General features: G+C 42.2%; 2 protein-coding genes across 2 annotated transcripts in view; both read right to left on the reverse strand.

The window, feature by feature from the left end:
* ZNF282 (zinc finger protein 282) overlaps positions 1 to 5,653 on the reverse strand; it is a 28,496-nt gene extending 22,843 nt beyond the window's left edge. The window contains exons 1-2 of the mRNA XM_074267578.1: positions 5,309 to 5,653; positions 1,702 to 2,121 (exon numbers count right to left, since the gene is read on the reverse strand). Of these exons, the coding sequence (XP_074123679.1) occupies positions 1,702 to 2,121; positions 5,309 to 5,479 (591 nt within the window). The 5' untranslated portion in view covers positions 5,480 to 5,653. The remainder of the gene's footprint in view (positions 1 to 1,701; positions 2,122 to 5,308) is intronic.
* Positions 5,654 to 11,553: 5,900 nt separating this feature from the next.
* The window catches only part of ZNF398 (zinc finger protein 398), a 28,966-nt gene continuing 21,166 nt past the window's right edge, over positions 11,554 to 19,353 (reverse strand). Inside the window, exon 6 of the mRNA XM_074267579.1 lies at positions 11,554 to 19,346. Within this exon, the coding sequence (XP_074123680.1) occupies positions 18,187 to 19,346 (1,160 nt within the window). The 3' untranslated portion in view covers positions 11,554 to 18,186. The remainder of the gene's footprint in view (positions 19,347 to 19,353) is intronic.

Here is a 19,353-nt window from a genome sequence, read left to right on the forward strand (position 1 = left end):
TACTTTATTCCTTAAATAAGGCAGAATCTGTAGCCAGATCATTAGAAAGGTTTATAGTGGAACAACAGATGTGGGATTGAGAATGTCTTTTTACCAACCAAATGGAAGAGTGGTGTCCCTCTGGTTTTGGTTTATCAATGACCAGATGGAAAGGAGAAACCAGTCAGTCTATGACATTACCCGTTCCACAGTGTCTTGTTTAGTAACTGTTTAATATTTCTAAATGCTATTTCTCAATTGTTTAGTGATTCTAAATCACAAAATACTGTACTTAAATAACTGCCACTATGAAATATAACTTTTATTTCACAAAGAACTATAAGGATGTGTGTTGAGAACTGCTTGAGGAAAGGAAAGTCTTTTCTGAGCTAGCAATGGGGATTTTGCAGTCACTTGTACATTTATTAAGTGATATGTCTGATCTAGGGATGTGCTATGATTGAATCAGCTCCAAATGGCTTAAAAGAGTAGATTGTTAATTTGTCAGTATAAACATTTACACCTTTGAAACTGGGAAATGCTACAAAATTAGGGTTTGATTTATTGTTTATTGCTTATCTAGACTTAAGAAAATGATGGAGAAAATGTTAACAATGCAGACTAAACTTAAAAGTATGTCCTGTGAACATCTCTCCCCACCCCTTTCCTGAGGGCTGGTTATTAAACATTTACCAGCATAACACTGTGCCTCTGGCAAATTTGGCTAAAAAATAACAGTAGATTGTTTCTCTTCCACATAACTTTAACAGCCTTCACTTCCACTTACATCAAGGCCATGCAGTATGAATTCTTATAATTTTTCTTGTGCTTCTTCCCTCCTATTTTAGAGAAATAAATGCCCTTCCCTCCTTGTCAAAGCTAATTCCTTTTCCTGTGCCCTTAAGTTTCACCTCCTTCAGGACCTTAATCCATCAATTAGTTTCTTTTCCCTTACTCTCTTCAGTCTTTCTCTTTCAACTTGCTCCTTCTCTGCCTATAAACATGATTAGGTTGCCCTATCCTGGAAAAAAAATTTACTTTGACCTTTTTACCACCATTGAACTTTCATCTTTACTTTTACGGTAAGTTTTTTTTTAAAATATATTATTTTATCTCTATTTCCTCATAACCTACTTGTTCTTTAGTCAAATAAAATCGAGATTCCCTTCATCCAATTCATTCTGCTCTCTCCTAAAATACAGTTCTGATAAAATGTCTCCTACAAGCCCATGGCCATGTGGTCCACTCCCAAGTCCTATCCAAATCAGATTAAAATGTAATTGGGAAAAATGTAACAGAGTAAAAATACAAGAAAATACAGATAACATTACATTTTAGAACTAAGTAAATATGTGGGCCACAGGGAAACAGGTATAGTTAGCTGGCACCTTCCCCACATTTCTATTTGTGTTTGATACCATTGTCCCACCTCACCTCCTTAAAGCCTCAATAGATACCGGTTGTTTAAAGAATAAAATAAACCTCAATCAACTTTTCTAGTCTTACTCCCAGTACTTCTCTACACATATCCTAAGCACAACCAAAGTGGAATATCTGTCAATACCAAAGGATACTCAGCTACTCAGAACAGAGGAGTTTGCCCTTTATTCATACTACAACACAATAGGGAACAATGGGAGGTTCTAAAACTATGGAGTATCATGATAAAATCATACATATTGTTTGCCTGTCTCCCCCTACCATGTATAGTTCACAGCATACCTTAGGGACCTCGCCTTTACTGCCTGGGGGGAGGCGGAGGACCCAGAAGTTCCTGTTTCTCAGCAGATTCTCCATGTTTTCCAGTCTCCTTTGGAGCAGCCCATACTCCTGGAGCAGGGTGCCCAGCATGGCCCATTTGCTCTCCATGTGGTTCCCAAACTCCACTGCTGTCTTCTCACAATCAGCGAGCTTTTTCTCTGCAGTCCCTGTCCGCCCCTCCAAGTTCAGCAGCTGGCTGGCCTGGGCATCCACCTTCCTCTCCACAGCCTGAATGGCAGCCACCACAGTCCAGAGGGAGATCTCAGCTGTGGGCAGCTGGGGCTCCCTCATCATTCGGTCAGGGTAAACAGGTGCCCTCTCTGGAAAGGTAGGAAACTGGAAGGGCATTGGACGCCTGGTGTCCATGTCCCATTCTTGAGCCTGATGGCAAAGGAAGAAAAGAGTTAGATGAGGATGATGATCTTTCTGAAAGGCAAGAGACTGGTTTAAGCAAGTCTTAGAACAGGAGTTGGCCATTCAGAATTGGATACTTTTTGACAACATCACAACCCTTCTCCTTGCCTGCAAAAGATATCTTCCATCACTCAAAGACTTTCTCACACTCCTTGCTTCCTACAAGTTGATTCTATATTTCTAACACCTTTAGTTTTGACAGAGTCAATTTTGTCACCATCACCCAGCCCTGGGAAGGAGAGAAGTATGATGTTCACCAACTTGACAAGTCATTTTTTAAACAATGCAGACCTTCAGCCTAGAACATCAACTATCATTGTCTTTCAGTAGGACAGCACATTCCTTAAGGGCTGCACATAAATAACATTGATATTTATCTAATATCTTATAATACCCTTTAAAGTACACATAGATCAATGTGCCTTTCCACATGTGCCAGTGTGTGTGAACAATGGGTGGAAAGTTGTGATGAGAGAGCACAGTGAGTAGACTATCTTGAGTGTAGCAAAAGAAGAATAAATTACTTTGAGCATATTTTCTTAAGCAAAGCAAGGGATATATATATGTGACACATTTTAGAAAGGTTTTTTCCAAAATGTTAAAGAAATTAAAGCACCTCCATTCCCAACCTACTCCTCACCCCCAGGATTTTGGTTCTTTAAATTTGGTATTTGGATTATCTGAAAAAGTCGCTGATTCAAGTAGGCAATTTTCTTCAGGTAAGTGCATACACATGCAAGCTTATATGCCTATATACCAATACTAAGTCTTTTGTAAGACTAAAAGTTCTAACACCTAGAAAGCCCAGCTTTCATCCCATCTTGCCCTATTTTAGTTCCTTAAGGTGATTCAGTTTGTACTCTGCTGGGGAGAGAGTGAAGGAGGAAAGAAGAGAGGGAGAAAGGGAGGGAGGGAAGGAAGGGAGGGAGAGAGGAAAAGAAGTAAAGAAGGAATGGAAGGAATAAATGAAGGAGGGATGGAAAAAGGAAGGAAAGAAGAAAGGAAGGAAGAGGAAGAAGGGAAGGAAGAGGAGGGAGGGAAGAAAGAGAAGTGAAGGAAGGAAAGAAGGGAAGGGGAAAAAGGAGTGAAGGAGGGAGGGGAAAAGGAAGAAAAAAGGGAAGGAAGCAAGGAGGGAAGAAGGAAAGGAAGAAAGGGAGGGAGGGAAGAAGGAAGAAGGGAAGAAAAAGGGACAGAAAGAAGGAGGGAGGAAGGGAAGAAAATGATAGACAGGGAGGCAGGGAAGGAAGGAAAGAAAGAAGAAAGAAAAGGAAGGAAAGAAGGAAGGAAGGAAGGAAGGAAGGAAGGAAGGAAGGAAGGAAGGAAGGAAGGAAGGAAGGAAGGAAGGAAGGAAGGAAGGAAGGAAGGAAGGAAGGAAGGAAAGAAGGAAGGGAGGGAGGGAGGGAGGGAGAGGAAAGGAAAGGAAAGGAAAGGAGGGAGGGAGAGGAAAGGAAAGGAAAGGAAAGGAGGGAGGGAGGAAGGAAGAAGGGAAGAAAAAGGGACAGAAAGAAGGAGGGAGGAAGGGAAGAAAATGACAGAGAAAGGAAAGGAAAGGGGGAGGGAAAGGAAAGGAAAGGAAAGGAAAGGGGGAGGGAAAGGAAAGGAAAGGAAAGGGGGAGGGAAAGGAAAGGAAAGGAAAGGGGGAGGGAAAGGAAAGGAAAGGAAAGGGGGAGGGAAAGGAAAGGAAAGGAAAGGGGGAGGGAAAGGAAAGGAAAGGAAAGGGGGAGGGAAAGGAAAGGAAAGGAAAGAGGGAGGGAAAGGAAAGGAAAGGAAAGGAAAGGGGGAGGGAAAGGAAAGGAAAGGAAAGGGGGAGGGAAAGGAAAGGAAAGGAAAGGGGGAGGGAAAGGAAAGGAAAGGAAAGGGGGAGGGAAAGGAAAGGAAAGGAAAGGGGGAGGGAAAGGAAAGGAAAGGAAAGGGGGAGGGAAAGGAAAGGAAAGGAAAGGGGAAGGGAAAGGAAAGGAAAGGAAAGGGGGAGGGAAAGGAAAGGAAAGGAAAGGGGGAGGGAAAGGAAAGGAAAGGAAAGGGGGAGGGAAAAGGAAAAGGAAAAGGAAAAGGAAAGGAAAGGAAAGGAGGGAGGAAGGAAAGGAAAGGAGGGAGAAAGGAAAGGAAAGGAAAGGAGGGAGGGAGGAAGGAAAGGAAAGGAGGGAGGGAGGAAGGAAAGGAAAGGAAAGGAGGGAGGGAGGAAGGAAAGGAAAGGAGGGAGGGAAAGGAAAGGAGGGAGGGAAAAGGGAAAGGAAAAGGAAAAGGAAAGGAAAGGAAAGGAGGGAGGAAGGAAAGGAAAGGAGGGAGAAAGGAAAGGAAAGGAAAGGAGGGAGGGAGGAAGGAAAGGAAAGGAAAGGGGGAGGGAAAAGGAAAAGGAAAAGGAAAAGGAAAGGAAAGGAAAGGAGGGAGGAAGGAAAGGAAAGGAGGGAGAAAGGAAAGGAAAGGAAAGGAGGGAGGGAGGAAGGAAAGGAAAGGAGGGAGGGAGGAAGGAAAGGAAAGGAGGGAGAAGGAAAGGAAGGAGGGAGGGAAAGGAAAGGAAAGGAGGGAGGGGGGAAGGAAAGGAGGGAGGGAGGGAGGAATGAAAGGAAAGGAGGGAGGGAGGGAGGAAAGGAAGGAGGGAGGAAGGAAAGGAAAGGAGGGAGGGAGGAAGGAAAGGAAAGGAGGGAGGGGAGGGGAAAAGGGAGGAGGGAGAGATGGAGGAAGGGAGGAGGGAGAGATGGAGGAAGGGAGGGGAGGGAAGACTCCTGGACAAGGCCTGGGGCAGGGCAGGGTGCAGGAGCAAGCCGACCACAACCCGGCCAGGCCCGGGGCTTCCGGAAATAGGACCCCGTGGCCCTTGCTCAGGTGCGGCCGTTAGAGAGGGCAGAGCCCAAATTGTTGGCGGGCCGGCCTTAGCAGCTCACAGCCGGGCAAGGTGGGCCCTGCCTGGCGGGAGAGGCGGGGCCTGCCCTGAAGGATCATAGGCCTCCTACTCTGCTGCCAGCCTCCTCCTCTCGCCGGGCCTCAGTTTCCTGTTCTGTCGAAAAAGGGGTGGGGGCCCTCCTTCGGGCCCGGCGGGAGCTGGCGGCTGCGGCTTCCCCACCCCCGGCTGGAGAGGGGAGCGGCTGAGAAGCTCCCCCGGCCCCCACCCCCAGACGCTGGCCTAGGGCTGGGGGGAAGGGGGGGCGGTCCGCACCTGCATGGGAGGAATGCCCTCGGCCATCTCCCCTGCTCGCGGCGCGCCGGGCTCCTGGGGGCAGACCTCGTCGGGGGGCAGCGCCTGGGCCCAGCTCCAGCTCGCGCTGTCCAGTCCCAGGCCCTGGATGGCCAGCTGCTGGGGCTGCGGCCGTGTTGACACAAACTGCATCCTGGGAGTCCTGTTCCCCTCTCAGGCCGGCCAGCGAAGGGAGGAGCGGTTCCCAGCCTCCTTCCCCCTCGCCGAGGCCGGACAGCTCCATCTACAGCCCGTAGGAGCAAACAGTCCCCCTCGGCTCCCCCCTCCCCGCGGCCCGCGCGCCTGCCTGCCGGGGCTCCCGCGCCCGGCCCCGCCCCTCCTCCCGGGCCTCGGCCCCTGCCCGCCGCGTGGGGATGGGGGCGAGAGCGCACCCCGGGTAGCCCCCACCCTGGGAATGAGGGAATACACCCCGGGAAGCCCCTCAGCTTGGGAACAGGGGCTCGGAGATCATTCCCCGGGCTCCCCAACGTGGGGGTGTGCGTCCCCGAGAATACACACCCCGGCTCTCTCACGGCGTGGGGACAAGTAGCTCGGAGGGCATACTTGGGGTCCCGAGTCTGAGTGTACACAGCAGACTTGCTGTCCCAAAGCGCACACCCTGGGCTCCCCCGGAGGAGGCTGGGCACTCAGGAGAGCACAATCCGGGGCTGCTCGGGCACAGGGAGAGGGGGAGGGCCCAGATTTTACATGTTGGGCTCCCCAGAATGGGAACAAGGGGGCCCAGAGCACACCTGGGGTCCCCAGTCTCAGAATCAGGGACATTGGCCCAAAGTGCACAGTATGAGTTACTTGGTGGTGGGGACGGAGCCTGAAGTGTACATCCAACTCTGAGTGGCCAGCCCGCCTCCGAGCATGGCCTGGGATCCCAGAGCGTGCACTCCCTTGCATTTTTGATTGTGGGCTACTCAGGGGGAGTATGGCTGAAGAGAGGTGGATGGCCTGGTAATGGGCCTGGAATCAGGAAAACTCAGTTCAGGCCTCACACTTGCTAAGTGACCCTGGGCAAGCCACCTAACTTCTATTTCAGTTTCCTTAATTGTAAAATGGGGATAATGGCAGCATCTACCTCTCAGGGTTGTTTTCACGATCAAATTATATAATATCTGTAAAACATTTAGCTCACACAGTGCACTCTAAAGGAGGAGGCTTGCTGGTGGGATACAGTCTGAGGGGTAGTGAAACTTTGTGCTTTCCCTAAATCATAGCCTGAACAGGGTTACTTTCTCAGTGTCTGGGAAAAACCTGTTCATCTTTGTCAAAGAGCTCTCTATAACTACTTCTTATAAGATCGTTAGAGGAGAAAATGAGAATGGTTTAATATAAATTAATTTCTAGTGGCATGGTAGATTATTAGACCCAGAATCAGGAAAACTGAAATCTATATTCTGCCTTAGGTACTTATTAGCTGCTTAAGATACTTAATAAACCCTGAGCAAGTGACTTAACTTGTGTGACTCGGTTTCTTTACCTGTAAAATAGATATTAAAATAATTCCCTCCTCCCAGGGTTATTGTGAGATTAAAATGAGGCAAAGCACTTTGCAAATATAAATTGCTAGATAAATGATAATTATTATTACTCCCAGAGACAGTTCAGACAATGGATCAGGACCTGGATATGAACTATTGCCATCTTTCCTATGCTCAGATTGTGTCACCAATAGGCTATTGACTTTGAGCTACTTCCTAGTTGTGAGTAATCTCAAAGGGTAGCTAGATAGAGATTCGAATGAAGTCTAAGATCACTGAGCAGGGCAAAGTTAACTGGCCCATTTCAAGGACTGTCTCAGGGCATGCTTGAACCACTGAATGATATCCCCTCTATTATGGTCCATCCCTTTTTGGCAGAGGCTGCCTATGCTCCAGACCCATCACTTTTTTTTCTGAAAACTTCTATCCCCCATGCCAATATTGGATCCTTATCGTTTGCTTGTTAGATCAGAGACGGGAAACCAGACATTCTCCAATCTATGAATTTTCCCTTTGTTATTAAACTGTCCTGGAGTATTAAGAAAATAGGACCCCAATAATTTTCCACATCAGTGAGGGAAAATCACTGAGCTGGGGAAGCTGAGTAAGCCAAAATCTAGGAGTATTCTGTCTGTAAAACCACAACTTATCTCTTTAGTCCCTAGTATATAATTATTTGTTTTTTGATTGATGGATCCTCCTCTCATGATCTGCTGACCATTGTATTCAAGATTTGCCATACTCCCTCCTTATATCCTTCTTCTGTCATATATTAACCTTAAATCTCCCCTTCTTTGGATTAAAACAAATCAAAATAGAAGCCTATTTCTTTGAATTACTAGTTTGGCTGACTTTTGTGAATAATTCTTACAAATCCCTAAACCAAGAAAATGGGATACAGACTGGAACTCTCCTAATAGATGGAACCCAGAACTGAACACAATACTCCAGGTATGGTCTGGTAGGGAAAAATAAAGTAAAATAATCATCTTTGTTCTGGATATTCTATTAATGCAATTTATAATAACCTTTTTCTTTTAATAGCAATTAAGTCATCTTGTTGATATCTGTGCAACTCAATTCCTTCAAATCTTCTTCCTTGGAAGTAAACTAGGTTTCCTTGTCTGTCTTCTGGAAACTGTTTGAACTTAAATAATCCATATTACATTGATCTCTTTGGATTCTGCCCATTGTCCCAGCCTGTCATGAAACCTTTTTTTTTTTTTTTAAATAAAATTTTCAATTCATTGTTTTTTCTATCCTAAGGTTAAAAAAAATCCTAATTTGAAATTTCCTTGTGTGCCTGAAAGTAAACTTGATTTCCTGAAGACCATGCTAGGATACTGCAAATTCTAGCAGGTTCTACCAAGTTGTAAAGTCTTTAAGTATGATCCAGACTGTTTTCTTTCTAAGGATCAGTAGGTTGACTATTGAGTAATGAATTCTTTGATCATGGCAATTTGTGAAACAAAAAAATAAAACATAAGAGATAGAGGGTGCTAAGAATTATAGTTTTTAGGCCATCCATAAACATTACTTTAACTGTTGATATGCTAAATGTGAGATCATGTCCAATGACCAACAAGTTGACATATTACATATATATATACATACATACATATATATATATACATAAAATCAGTTTTGACATTCTCAATATAAGTGAAAAATGAGATAAAAATGAGTAGTAGTTAAATAGAAATTCTTTTTGCAGAGGCAAATAAAGGAACTGGTAAAAATTGGTTTTATTTTTCATCCAAAGGCCACAAAAACAACATATAATGGAATACACCTTGTCATCTCGTATCAAGTCAACAAAAAGAGCAGTAGAGATACCTGATGATTGTTAAGTTGGAGACTGCAAATTAACCATGAATACACCAGAAATAGTATAAAGGACATAAAAGTGATGGCCAGAAAACAACAGGTCAGTTACATATCAAGAGTGAGAGATAACAGAGATAAGCTGTATTACCATTGATACCCACATGTCAAGAAATCTAGAGCAAAGCTTTAAACACGTTGAATGGATCCACTAGGGAGAATTTATGGAGGGACAAGGAAGAGTCACACAGGTATGAGTTGTAGATACATTGTGACTTGTACCATTGGAAGAAGTACTTATCTCAATGAGTAAAAATATCAAAGAATAAATAATTCTGCTTTATTTCTGACTTCTTAAGTGGGAAGAAAGACCTCCTGTATCCATGCTTCATTAAGATAAATTACTCTTTAATATCTTAATCGGAAGGCCTGTGTTGTACTATTTTTGTATCCCTGGCACTTAGCATGATGTCTTACACAGAATAGGCATTTAATAAATATTGGATTTAATAGAAGTTTATCTGGAAGAGATCTATGAAATTATGTTACTTGGTTAATTGGATTGAACAGGCACACTGCAAATGAAGCAAGCATCTAAAGATACTAGAGATCTTGACAATAAACTGGGGGGAAAAGGAGGCAACAGATGATAATGGCAGAAGGATGTTTAAGTTTAGAATTTTGCAAAGGACCATTTATCTTTTGTTAAAAGTACTTTTCCACTCACCTAGTTTCAGGGTTGGTTCTCTTTCAATGAACATCTTTATTTACACTTATTAAAAAAAAAACTCAATAAACAAAACCTGTTGTTTCTTATAGACCAAGTTTTCTTATTTCTACTAAAAGCAGTTTTGAAAAATGATCATTTTCCATTTTGCTGAGATTTTGATTCTCCCCTTTATATTTTATTCTCAAGGAACTATGACTTTACATTATCAGCCATCTTTCTGTATGGCTTCATTTTGTTTTGGGTTTTGAATGCCTCTTATTCCTTTACAGGTTCTATGAAGCACAGGTATTTGGGTGACAAGCCCATATAAGCTCCAAGAATTATTCTAAGGTGGACCCCAAGAATGTTATAGAAAAATTTAAAAATTTGCCAAATTAAGTGGAACCAAAGAGGACTTCTCATCCGGGGTCAGTGCCTCTGCATACCATCTGGCTAATCTCATAATGGCTTTCCAGGTGAAGGAGTTAGCAGTTTAAAAACAAAACTGGGAAACTTGAGCTAAAAAAGCACAGTGGACCCATGGACCTATATCTTTTGCATGCAGAATTCATGTATTTGTAGAGGATGCCATTTGTTGTAATTGTCCAGAGCCTGTGGCACATTCTTCTGAATGTACTCAATGGTGGCAAATTTCCATTGTTTGAAAGTAAGTTTTTATATTTGGAAACAGATGTCATCAGCCTGTTCAATTCTGATGAGTCAGAAAAAGCTGGTCATAAGTGTTTTTGGGGGGAGAGAGAAGGAGACACGAAGAGAAATTATGCTTATAAAGACTTGTTTTCTTCTGTTTTATCTTTTAGACCCAACTCCAGTGGGTTAACTGCAGCAATCTTTTGTCATACTCAACTCCCCCCCTCCAGGACATCCCCATCCCCTTCCATTGCTGCCCTGGAATTATGTTGGGGCCTAGCAGCTGGGCACAGTGGAGACCTAGGGGCAGGACAACTGCCTCCCTCCAAGTGACCCACATCTTTCTGGTGCTGAGGGCTTTTATGCCCCTCTGGAGACCTAAGTGGAAAACACTTACTGGGAGCTTTATTATTCACTCAGGCAAGCTGCCTCTAGGGAGGCAGGTTTGGAGGAGGCTCTAAGAACCCAGTATGAATCTGCTTGGGGGGTTAGTACATTGTGGAACAGGCATTCCAAGTCTTATTTGGACAATGGTTACAATTCCAGAAGACATTCAAAATGTTCCTACTTTTAAAATGGTGCAACTTATTGGACTAAAATCCCAATATATTTAAACAAAATCTTATTTCACAGTCACATTTCTATATGTTAAACACCTTTTTTTTTTTTTTAAGAATATCAATGATATCAAACGTAAGTCTCATTTGATAGAAAGGTCACCAAGGCCAGGGAAGATTATTTGCTGACTTTTTGTCTGCCTGCAACTTACTGAAATGTTTTCTATAAAGCCAGTTTATAAGAATGTCATTTGAAAAGACATTTTGATCCTACAAGCTCATATATCCATTATTCACATATCAGGCTGGTTAGTACCATCTGGAGGGGCCATTGTTATGCCCATATCTGTTGCTTCCAATCCAAACTTCCCAAGGAGAGCAGGAAGTACTACTTTGTTATAACATCATTCAATTTGCCTTACTTCCAACTCAGAGCCCTGAAGTTCCTGCTAGGATCTAATAATGCCTTATTTATGAGAGAGATCAAAGACCCTTCACTATCCCATCCACATGCTCTCTAATCCAGTCAAGCAATCCAACTTAAATCTATTTTTTTACTTTTTTTTTGGCTTTATCTTTCCCTTTTGTCTTCTGTTCCACAAAATATTCTCTAACTCCTTTCCAGATTAAATTCTGATTTCCCTTAAAATTTCCAAGGCTTTTTTTTTTTTTTTACATTCTAAAAACATTGAGAGGAAACCAAGCTGATACTTTCTTGCTTATTCCACATCTAGCACAGAATTTAATTAGTATATTTTAATCCAGTTAGGTTTCCCTTTTATGGATAGTTGTATAAGTATCTTGCTTTTTTAATTTATATGCTGCACAAGAGCTAGCTTTTAAATTGGAAATATATAATTCCTTTTACAGCATCATTCATGTGTTTATGTTTAATTTATTCTTATGCCCGCATCATGGTATTCTGAAACTGGTTATATCCTTATGTCCCATGTGATAAGGTTAACTTGAGTTGGTCTACAACAGCAATGCATTTGGAATTAGAGGCAATAATCATTTATTAAGTACCTACTACATGCCAGGTACTATGATAAGCTCTGGGAATACAAACAACAGCAAAAAATACATCATCATCATAATAATTTTAAAAGTCTAATGAGGAACACATGTAAACAACTATGTACAAACAAAATATATACAGAAAAACTGAAGTAATTTCTAAGGGAAGGAAGGCACTAACATTAAGGGAGATTGGGAAAGGCTTCTCACAGGTGGGATTTTAGCTGAGATTTGAATGAAATCAAAGGATGCGGAGATGAGGAGGGAAAATATTCTAGGTGTAAAGGACTGTCAGTGAAAATGGACAGAATAGGGAGATGGGAGTGTTAGTTACAGGAACTGCTAGGAGGCCAGTCATGAGATCACAAAGTACATGGTAGGTAGGAAAGAGTAAGGTACTGAAAAGATAAGAAGGGGCTAGGGTATAAAAGGCCTTAAAAGTTTATATTTGCTCACAGAGTTATTTCAGAGGCAGTCCCTATAATTTACTGAATGGGATGTGTGACATGGGCAGATCTGAGCTTTAAGAACACCAATTTGATTGCTGAATGGAGAGAGGCTTGAAGAAGACCAACTAACAGGCTATTAAGTGTTTAGGTTTGAGGTGATGAGGACATGCAATGGAGTAGCAGCAGTATAAAATAAAGGAGGAATGCTGCAAAGGTAGAATCCACAAGACATGGCAACTGATTGAAGATGGTGGTGAGAGTAATTGTGTCAAGGAGCTTGCATGACTGAGAAAATGGTGATGGCCTCAACAGTAATAAAGAATTTAGGAAGGGGGGAAGTTTGGAGAAAAGACAATGGGTTCAATTTTAGATAAATTTAAGATGTCTATGAGATATCCAGTTCAAGATAGTCATTAGACAACTGTGGATGTAAGGATGGAAATAAGCAGAGAGAAACATCTACACTGCTAAATCCACAGGAGCAGATGAGATCATGAAATAATGTAGAGAAAGAAAAAAGCCCGGGACAGAACTTTGGGAGGTTATTCTGGTATGGGGGTGTGAACTGGAGGAAGATCCACTAAAGTGAAGTCAGATAGATAGGTAAGTCAGCAGAAACCTAGAGAAAAGATTAGCAAAGAGAAGAATGTGGTCAACAATTTTAAAGGTTGAAAAAATCAAGGAAGATGAAGGTTTTTAAAAGGCCATTAAATGTAGTAATTAAAGAGATTATCTGGGGAATGGCTAAACAAATTATAGTACATGAACATGAAGGAATATTGTGCTACAATAAATAACTGGATTCAGAATTATATGAGCTGATACAAAGTGAGCAGAACTTAGAAAATAATTTATACAATAAGGCAGCATTTTAAAGATAATTCCAAAAGACTTAGTAACTCTTATCAACATAATGACCAACCAGTTTCAAAAGTTCATGATAAACCATGCTAACCACTCCAGAAAGAGAACTGACAAGAGTGTAGAATGAAGAATATTTTCTTCTAAAGCTAATGTGGGTGCTTGTTTAGCATCTCTATACATATTTGTAATAGGTATCATTTTTCTTACCTTCTTAATGAGTGGAGAAGGGAGAAAATTTGGAATTAAAAATAAGGCAAAACGGAATTAAAAAATAAAGTGCTAAAATCATTTAAAATTTTATAGACAGCAGTTTCAGTTGAATGATGAAGCTGAAATGTATGTAGTCTGTAAAGTTTAGAGGAAAGGAAATGGAAGAACTTGAGTTTAGCCACAAAAAGGAGAAAAGATCTAAGAAGACAGCTAGAGGGGATAAACAAATCAAGTGAGGGTTTTTATTTGTTTTTTTGAGGATGAGAAAGATAATAGGTATGTTTGTGGATAGAAGGGAAGTGGCCAGAAGATGGAATGGAATACAATTACTTATAAAAGGGTTTGCCTTAGCAAGAAGGGACAACTTTTCATGGTAGACAAGGGTGAAAAAAAATGGCAGAATACATCTGTTTGTGAGATGAGTGCTAGCACAGAGCCTCAATGTTTTCAGTTCAAATGATAGAACCTGGATCCAAATTTTACTTTTGTTACTTAAAACCTATGTGATTTTAAATAAGTCACTTCACACCTTTCTGAGCCTCAGTGTTTTGGTTTGGATTTTTTTGGTTTTTGTCTATCTACAAAGGAGTCAGATTAGATGATTTCTAAAATCTTTTCTAGTTTTAAATCCCCAAAGAAAATCACCAACAATAAGTTGATTATAATTGATTATAATTGACTTGAACATCTATATTTTAACCTTACACTTACCTGATGCTATAGTTTTCCAAAGCATTTTTGCTTATTATCTCATTTAACAATGTCTATATCCCAAAGTTACTGTGAAGACAAAGTAAGAATTCAGATGAAACTACTTTGAAGACTGGAAAGCTTATGCAGAATCAAATAACTCTGGCCTTCAAAGTCTTGTACAATCCCATCATTTTACAGGTCATGATGTAAAGGGCCAGAAAGGTCGTGACTTATAAAAAACCAAACAGCTGTTCAAGTAGCAGCATGAATAATCTGACCCTTCCCCAACCCTCTCAGTCTTCTGATCCTCTTTATGGCTTTTTCCATTCTAATCACTAAATCAGTATTTAGAGAATACTATATAGCAAGTTTTGTGCCAGGCATTATGGCAGATACAAAAGATTTGGAAAACAAATTCCTTTTCTTGGGAAACTTATACGGCTGGTATTCATTCATCTTACAGATTTTATCAACAGCATGTTTGCCCCTTTCTTTCCTTCACACACCTACTTGGGGTGATTTCACGTAAGGGGAACTTCTCATGTAGAATCTCCTTCTCCTAATGCACATTAGCAGCTCATCTATGTCATCATCTTAAGAGAGTTGGGTTGGGATACACAGAAGTCAGATCTTGCCTAGTCACAACCAATCCCTGTCAAAGGCAAGTCTGGAACCTAGATCTTCCTGATTCCTGTTAACTGTTTCTATATTTACTACTCTACACTTTGTCCCTAACTGATTTTTGCCACAAAATAAAAACTCAAAGCATGACATTTTACCAAGACTCCTGTGATTTTATTTGAACTGCTTACTCAACAGTCACTCAGAACACCTGATCTCGTTTCTGGTCTGCCCCTCTGCTTCTGGCAAGCACAGATGTCTTCCCCACTTGATTTTTGCATTCTCAGATAGGAATTTGGTTTTTCTTTGTGTATTCATGAATATATCTAGTTGTTTGGAGGGTTCCTTCTAAAACCATCACAGTTGACATAAACTGTGATACAAAGTCTATTTTTACTTGTGTTCACTGAAAGAAAAACTAGAATAAAGAGTAGCATTTGTGAAAGAACAATCTAAAGCACATTGCTCCAATGATACTTTTTACTGTTGTTCAGGAAACAGAACTCTTCAAGTTCAGTTCACAAAAACTGCTAAGACAAAAAATTGTTCCTTTCACCAACACCTATGAGCAAAGAGGCTGTTCTAATCTAGAAACAGGCTGAGGAAGAGTGCAGATAAAGCTTTACAAGTAACCCACCAGAACCCTAAGACCACCAGGGAATTTTTCCTGGTCACTTACTCACTGCCTTAAGGTCATTCTTAAGTACCGCAGACAGACTTCTGGATTGACTTTTACTGATTCAGCCAGTCTCCTCATTCTGCACAGGTTGAAGAACAAACTCATGACTTATCTTTATAATATATGAAGACAATGGGAGCAAAAACCTAGATCTCCTAATCACAGAGGTTCTAAGAATTTCTTTTATTAAGAACAAAATCTTAGATGCTAATATGTTATGGAGGTTACTGCTGTTACTCCAGGGCCCACGATAAGGTATCCCCAATATTGGGGCAACAGTGAAAGATAAGGACCATTTTCCTTACTATATAACAAACTAATTACAGGCTGATCATTCCCCAATGTTCACCAATTTGCAAGTAGATTAACTGTCATTCCACAAGAAACAACAAAAATACACAACAAAGAGTAAGTCTTGTTTATTCTGATGTTCTTAATAAACCAATTGGATTAATTAGTGAGATAAGCTACCACTTGGCAACTGACAATTACAATGGTTGGAAATGGTCAAGGGGATAGATGACATCCTGTGTGCATACATGGACTTTTAACAGAAAAGGAAGATGGGATGGTGAATAGTGGGGACAAGCTAGTCTATTTGTTAAAATTTCTCTCCTACAAATGAAGACTACACAGAGAATCCAAGGTGAGATAAGGTTGGCTGGATCTAGAACTAGTGGTTAGGGGTCATTACCTTTGTATCTTAAAGCACCTTTTCAAACTGCAGTCTAACAGCCTGGTTCTTACGAGGGACTTGAAGGGTCAATGTGGAAAATGCCCCCCCAAATACTTTTCTACTTATTATGAGGTTAGCCCTTTTTCTAGCATTTTGATTATCCACATTCTTATCTTCAAAAACAAACATTTTTTTTTTAATTGCCAGCCTGTGGTTCTTTTCCTAGTTAGGGAGTAGGAGAGTAGATAAAATGATCATGAGTCCATGTTAAGCTCTCAGTTTGTGTCAGTGCTCACAGAGTCTACTACCTAATGACCTACTGTGGCTTCTTCCAAGAAAATCTGTATAATTGACTATGCCTCATAAAATCAAAATATCTCAGATCTGGAAAGTCATCTAATAATTTTACAGAGAAGGAAAATGAGACAGAGAGGGGATTTGCCTAAAATCACAAAGCTACTTCATGACAGAACTCAGATGTCCCAAGCTCATATCCAATACACTTTCCATTACATATTCCATAGCCTTCCTGCACAGAATGCTTATTATCCCTGCTAGTCAAGGAAAATACCTTTCCTCAAACCAGCTACAGGCAATTAAGCCATCTGGGTGAGAATTAAGTTTAGAATGTGAGGGGAAGACATGTTCTTCTCACTCAAACCACCAAGTAAAGATCCTATGTATTCTCTATGAGAAGAGAGTACTTGGTGAGAGAAGCTGTGAGCTTCCTTCCTTCTGGCTGGTGCTAACAGCCCCTCCTGCCAATGTGCAGGGCTGCAGCTTCTGTAAAAGATCACCAGTCATGTCTCCTACAGGTTCTCAATTCTTAAGAAAGTACACGCAACTCTAGTAGATGTGGGGCAAGCTTCAGCCAGAAGTCTCTCCTTGACTGCTGAAAAATAATTAAATGGGATTTTGGTAGGAAGGAGAATATGCTACCCGACAATCACATTCTTCTGTATTTCTGTAGAGCTCTTACTTCAGGTCTTGTTCCTCACATCAACTATCTGAGGTGAAATGGACAGGAACTATTCTTAATTTACAGAAAGTTAAATTAGGGTCCACAGCAGGAAGTAAATGGCCCAAACTCAGTGAAGAATAAAACCAGGTGGCTCAGTTGCTCCAGATGATTGGGAGACCCATATACAACAACTAATAAACTTGTGCACACAATATCCAGTAGCCCTGAGAGCATGATATGGATGGGACAGATAGATTGTTTATGTACAAGGAAGGGCCAGCTACCACCTAGGGAGGAAGCTTCTTGATCTTACCACGTTCCCAGGGTAGGGCCAAATGAGGATGAATATACACTTCCTCTAGTGGTTTGAGCCAGCCACATTACCAAAATGGCTTTGTTTCATTGCTTGTGAAACAAATGTTGAGTCTTCAGCTAGTTTTAAAGCTGTGAGTTGTAATCTTTTCTGCCATAACAAATGTCCAAAATATCAGAAAGAGAAAAGCCAACTTATTATTTCTGCAGACATAGAAAAATGTATACATTAGATGTACTCACATCTAAAGTTGAGGGTCTAGTCACAAATCTTGGGCTGTGCCCTTAAAGACATGGCCTGTCATTTACTCCAAAGAATCCTGTTTTTCAGATTTTGGGGTCAGGGACTGAGAATGTTAATATCCAGGAATTTGAAATTTCAGTAAAATTCTGAATACCAGAGAGGGAAGACTGTAAACCAAGCCAGTAAAAAGTTCAAAACCAACTAATTTTCAGTAGGGAGCTTCCCAACCTACAAAATTCAGATCTCTTACCCTGGGGTGATCCAATATTTAAAGAAAATCACATTGATTAAACCCAAGAAATATTATACCAGGCCAAGTCTTGAGTTGACACGGATGAAGAAAAGGAATCTCCATCATGCTGGGTCTATTTCAGGAAAGATAAGCAGGAGTACAAGTAAGGTGGGTCTAAGCTGGAACCAGGAGGAGAGAGTGCCACCTCCCATTTGGCAGCTCTAGGACAGCACTCCCCTCTAACAACCACCTCACCTACCCAAAAGTTAGGGAGAAGTCTCAATGTCCCACCAACCTCACGGTACAAGGAAAGTATCAAGTTTTAGAAATTTCCCCATGCTACCTGCTCCTCCCTTGGATTTCAACCTACAAATAATTTGGGTTATCTGCCAGTGATTTACCAATTTCTTGCTTTCAGCCTCTTTGCAACATTATCACCTCTTCAACTCAATCATTTCTTCATAAGGACAGGGTGGGTGGATTTTTTTCAAGCTTCTCCAAATTTCACAATGTATCTTCATTATTTGCAGTATTGTGAAGTTCCAGACAACCAGGTATGTCCCTAGTTAGATGTACGATGGCCAAAATGCACTGAAGAGCCAGTTTAAAATGATCTTGGGCTCCCTGTCTTTGGGATTCTCCACTTGCTGGATAAACAAGAGATGAAGGATTTACAAAACACTCCCTCCACCCCCCTCCCCATACCAGTGGTTGGTTTCTAGGCCATCAGTTCCAATCCCTAAACCCGTGGGCTCAAGCCCAGGGAGGAGGAGGCCAGGGGGGTCTGGCGGCTGCCCTGGTACATCTCCGTCACCACTGCAACTTCCATCCTGGCCTGCTCTCAAATGGTCCTTTAGTGTCTGTTTGTAACGGAAGCTCTTGCCACAGCAGGGACAGGGATAGGGCCGCTCACCTGTGTGGATGCGCTGGTGCTTCATTAGGTGGTGCTTACGAATGAAACTCTTACCACAGTGGGCACAGTGAAAGGGCCGTTCACCTGTGTGCAGCCGTTGGTGATTTAGCAGGTGCTCCTTTCGCATGAAGCTCTTGCCGCAGTCGCCACACTGGTAGGGCCGTTCACCCGTATGGATCATTTGGTGGCGGATCAGCGCCGAGTGGCCATTGAAATCGATGCCACACTGAGGGCAGGAGAAGGGGCGCTCTTGGGCATGGCCCCGCTGGTGGAGCAGAAGACTAATTTTCAAGCTGAAGCTGCGACCACACTGAGCACAGCGAAATGGCCGCTCACCAGAGTGACCACGTCGGTGGCTGGTGAGCCGAGACTGGTCAGTAAAACGCTTGGGGCATTCCGGACATGGAAAGGGCCTTTCACCGCTATGGACCCGCAGGTGGTAGGTAAGCCGAGAGGGGTGCACAAAACTCTTGGAGCAATGTGGGCAGGTATGGGCCCGCTCAGTTGTGTGCACACGAGCATGATTGCTGAGGTTGGCCTGTTGGGCAAAGCGCTTGGGACACTGGGCACACGCAAAGGGACGCTCACCAGCATGACTATTCTGGTGGTCCATCAGCATTTCCTTCTGGTTAAAATTCTTGCCACAACGACGACAAGGGAAGAGTTGTTGTTGCTCCCCAGATTGGGGAGGAAGGGGAAGATTGCCCAGCTGGGTGAAACTAGGCTGTCCTCCAAGGGGGTCAATGGGATTATTAAGTGGAGGCCCAGAGGACAGTACAGGTTGAGGATGCTGGCTCTTAAAAGCTGCATCCTGGAAAGCATCTTTTGTCATTGCTGGTGGATTGGCAGAAGTAACCTGGGCATCTGAACACAAAGGGGCTCCAGCAAGCCCTTCAGCTTTGATGGCAAGCTCATCGTCTGAAAG

The sequence above is a fragment of the Sminthopsis crassicaudata genome, chromosome 5, assembly GCF_048593235.1.
Source record: "Sminthopsis crassicaudata isolate SCR6 chromosome 5, ASM4859323v1, whole genome shotgun sequence".
Lineage (NCBI taxonomy): Eukaryota > Metazoa > Chordata > Mammalia > Dasyuromorphia > Dasyuridae > Sminthopsis > Sminthopsis crassicaudata.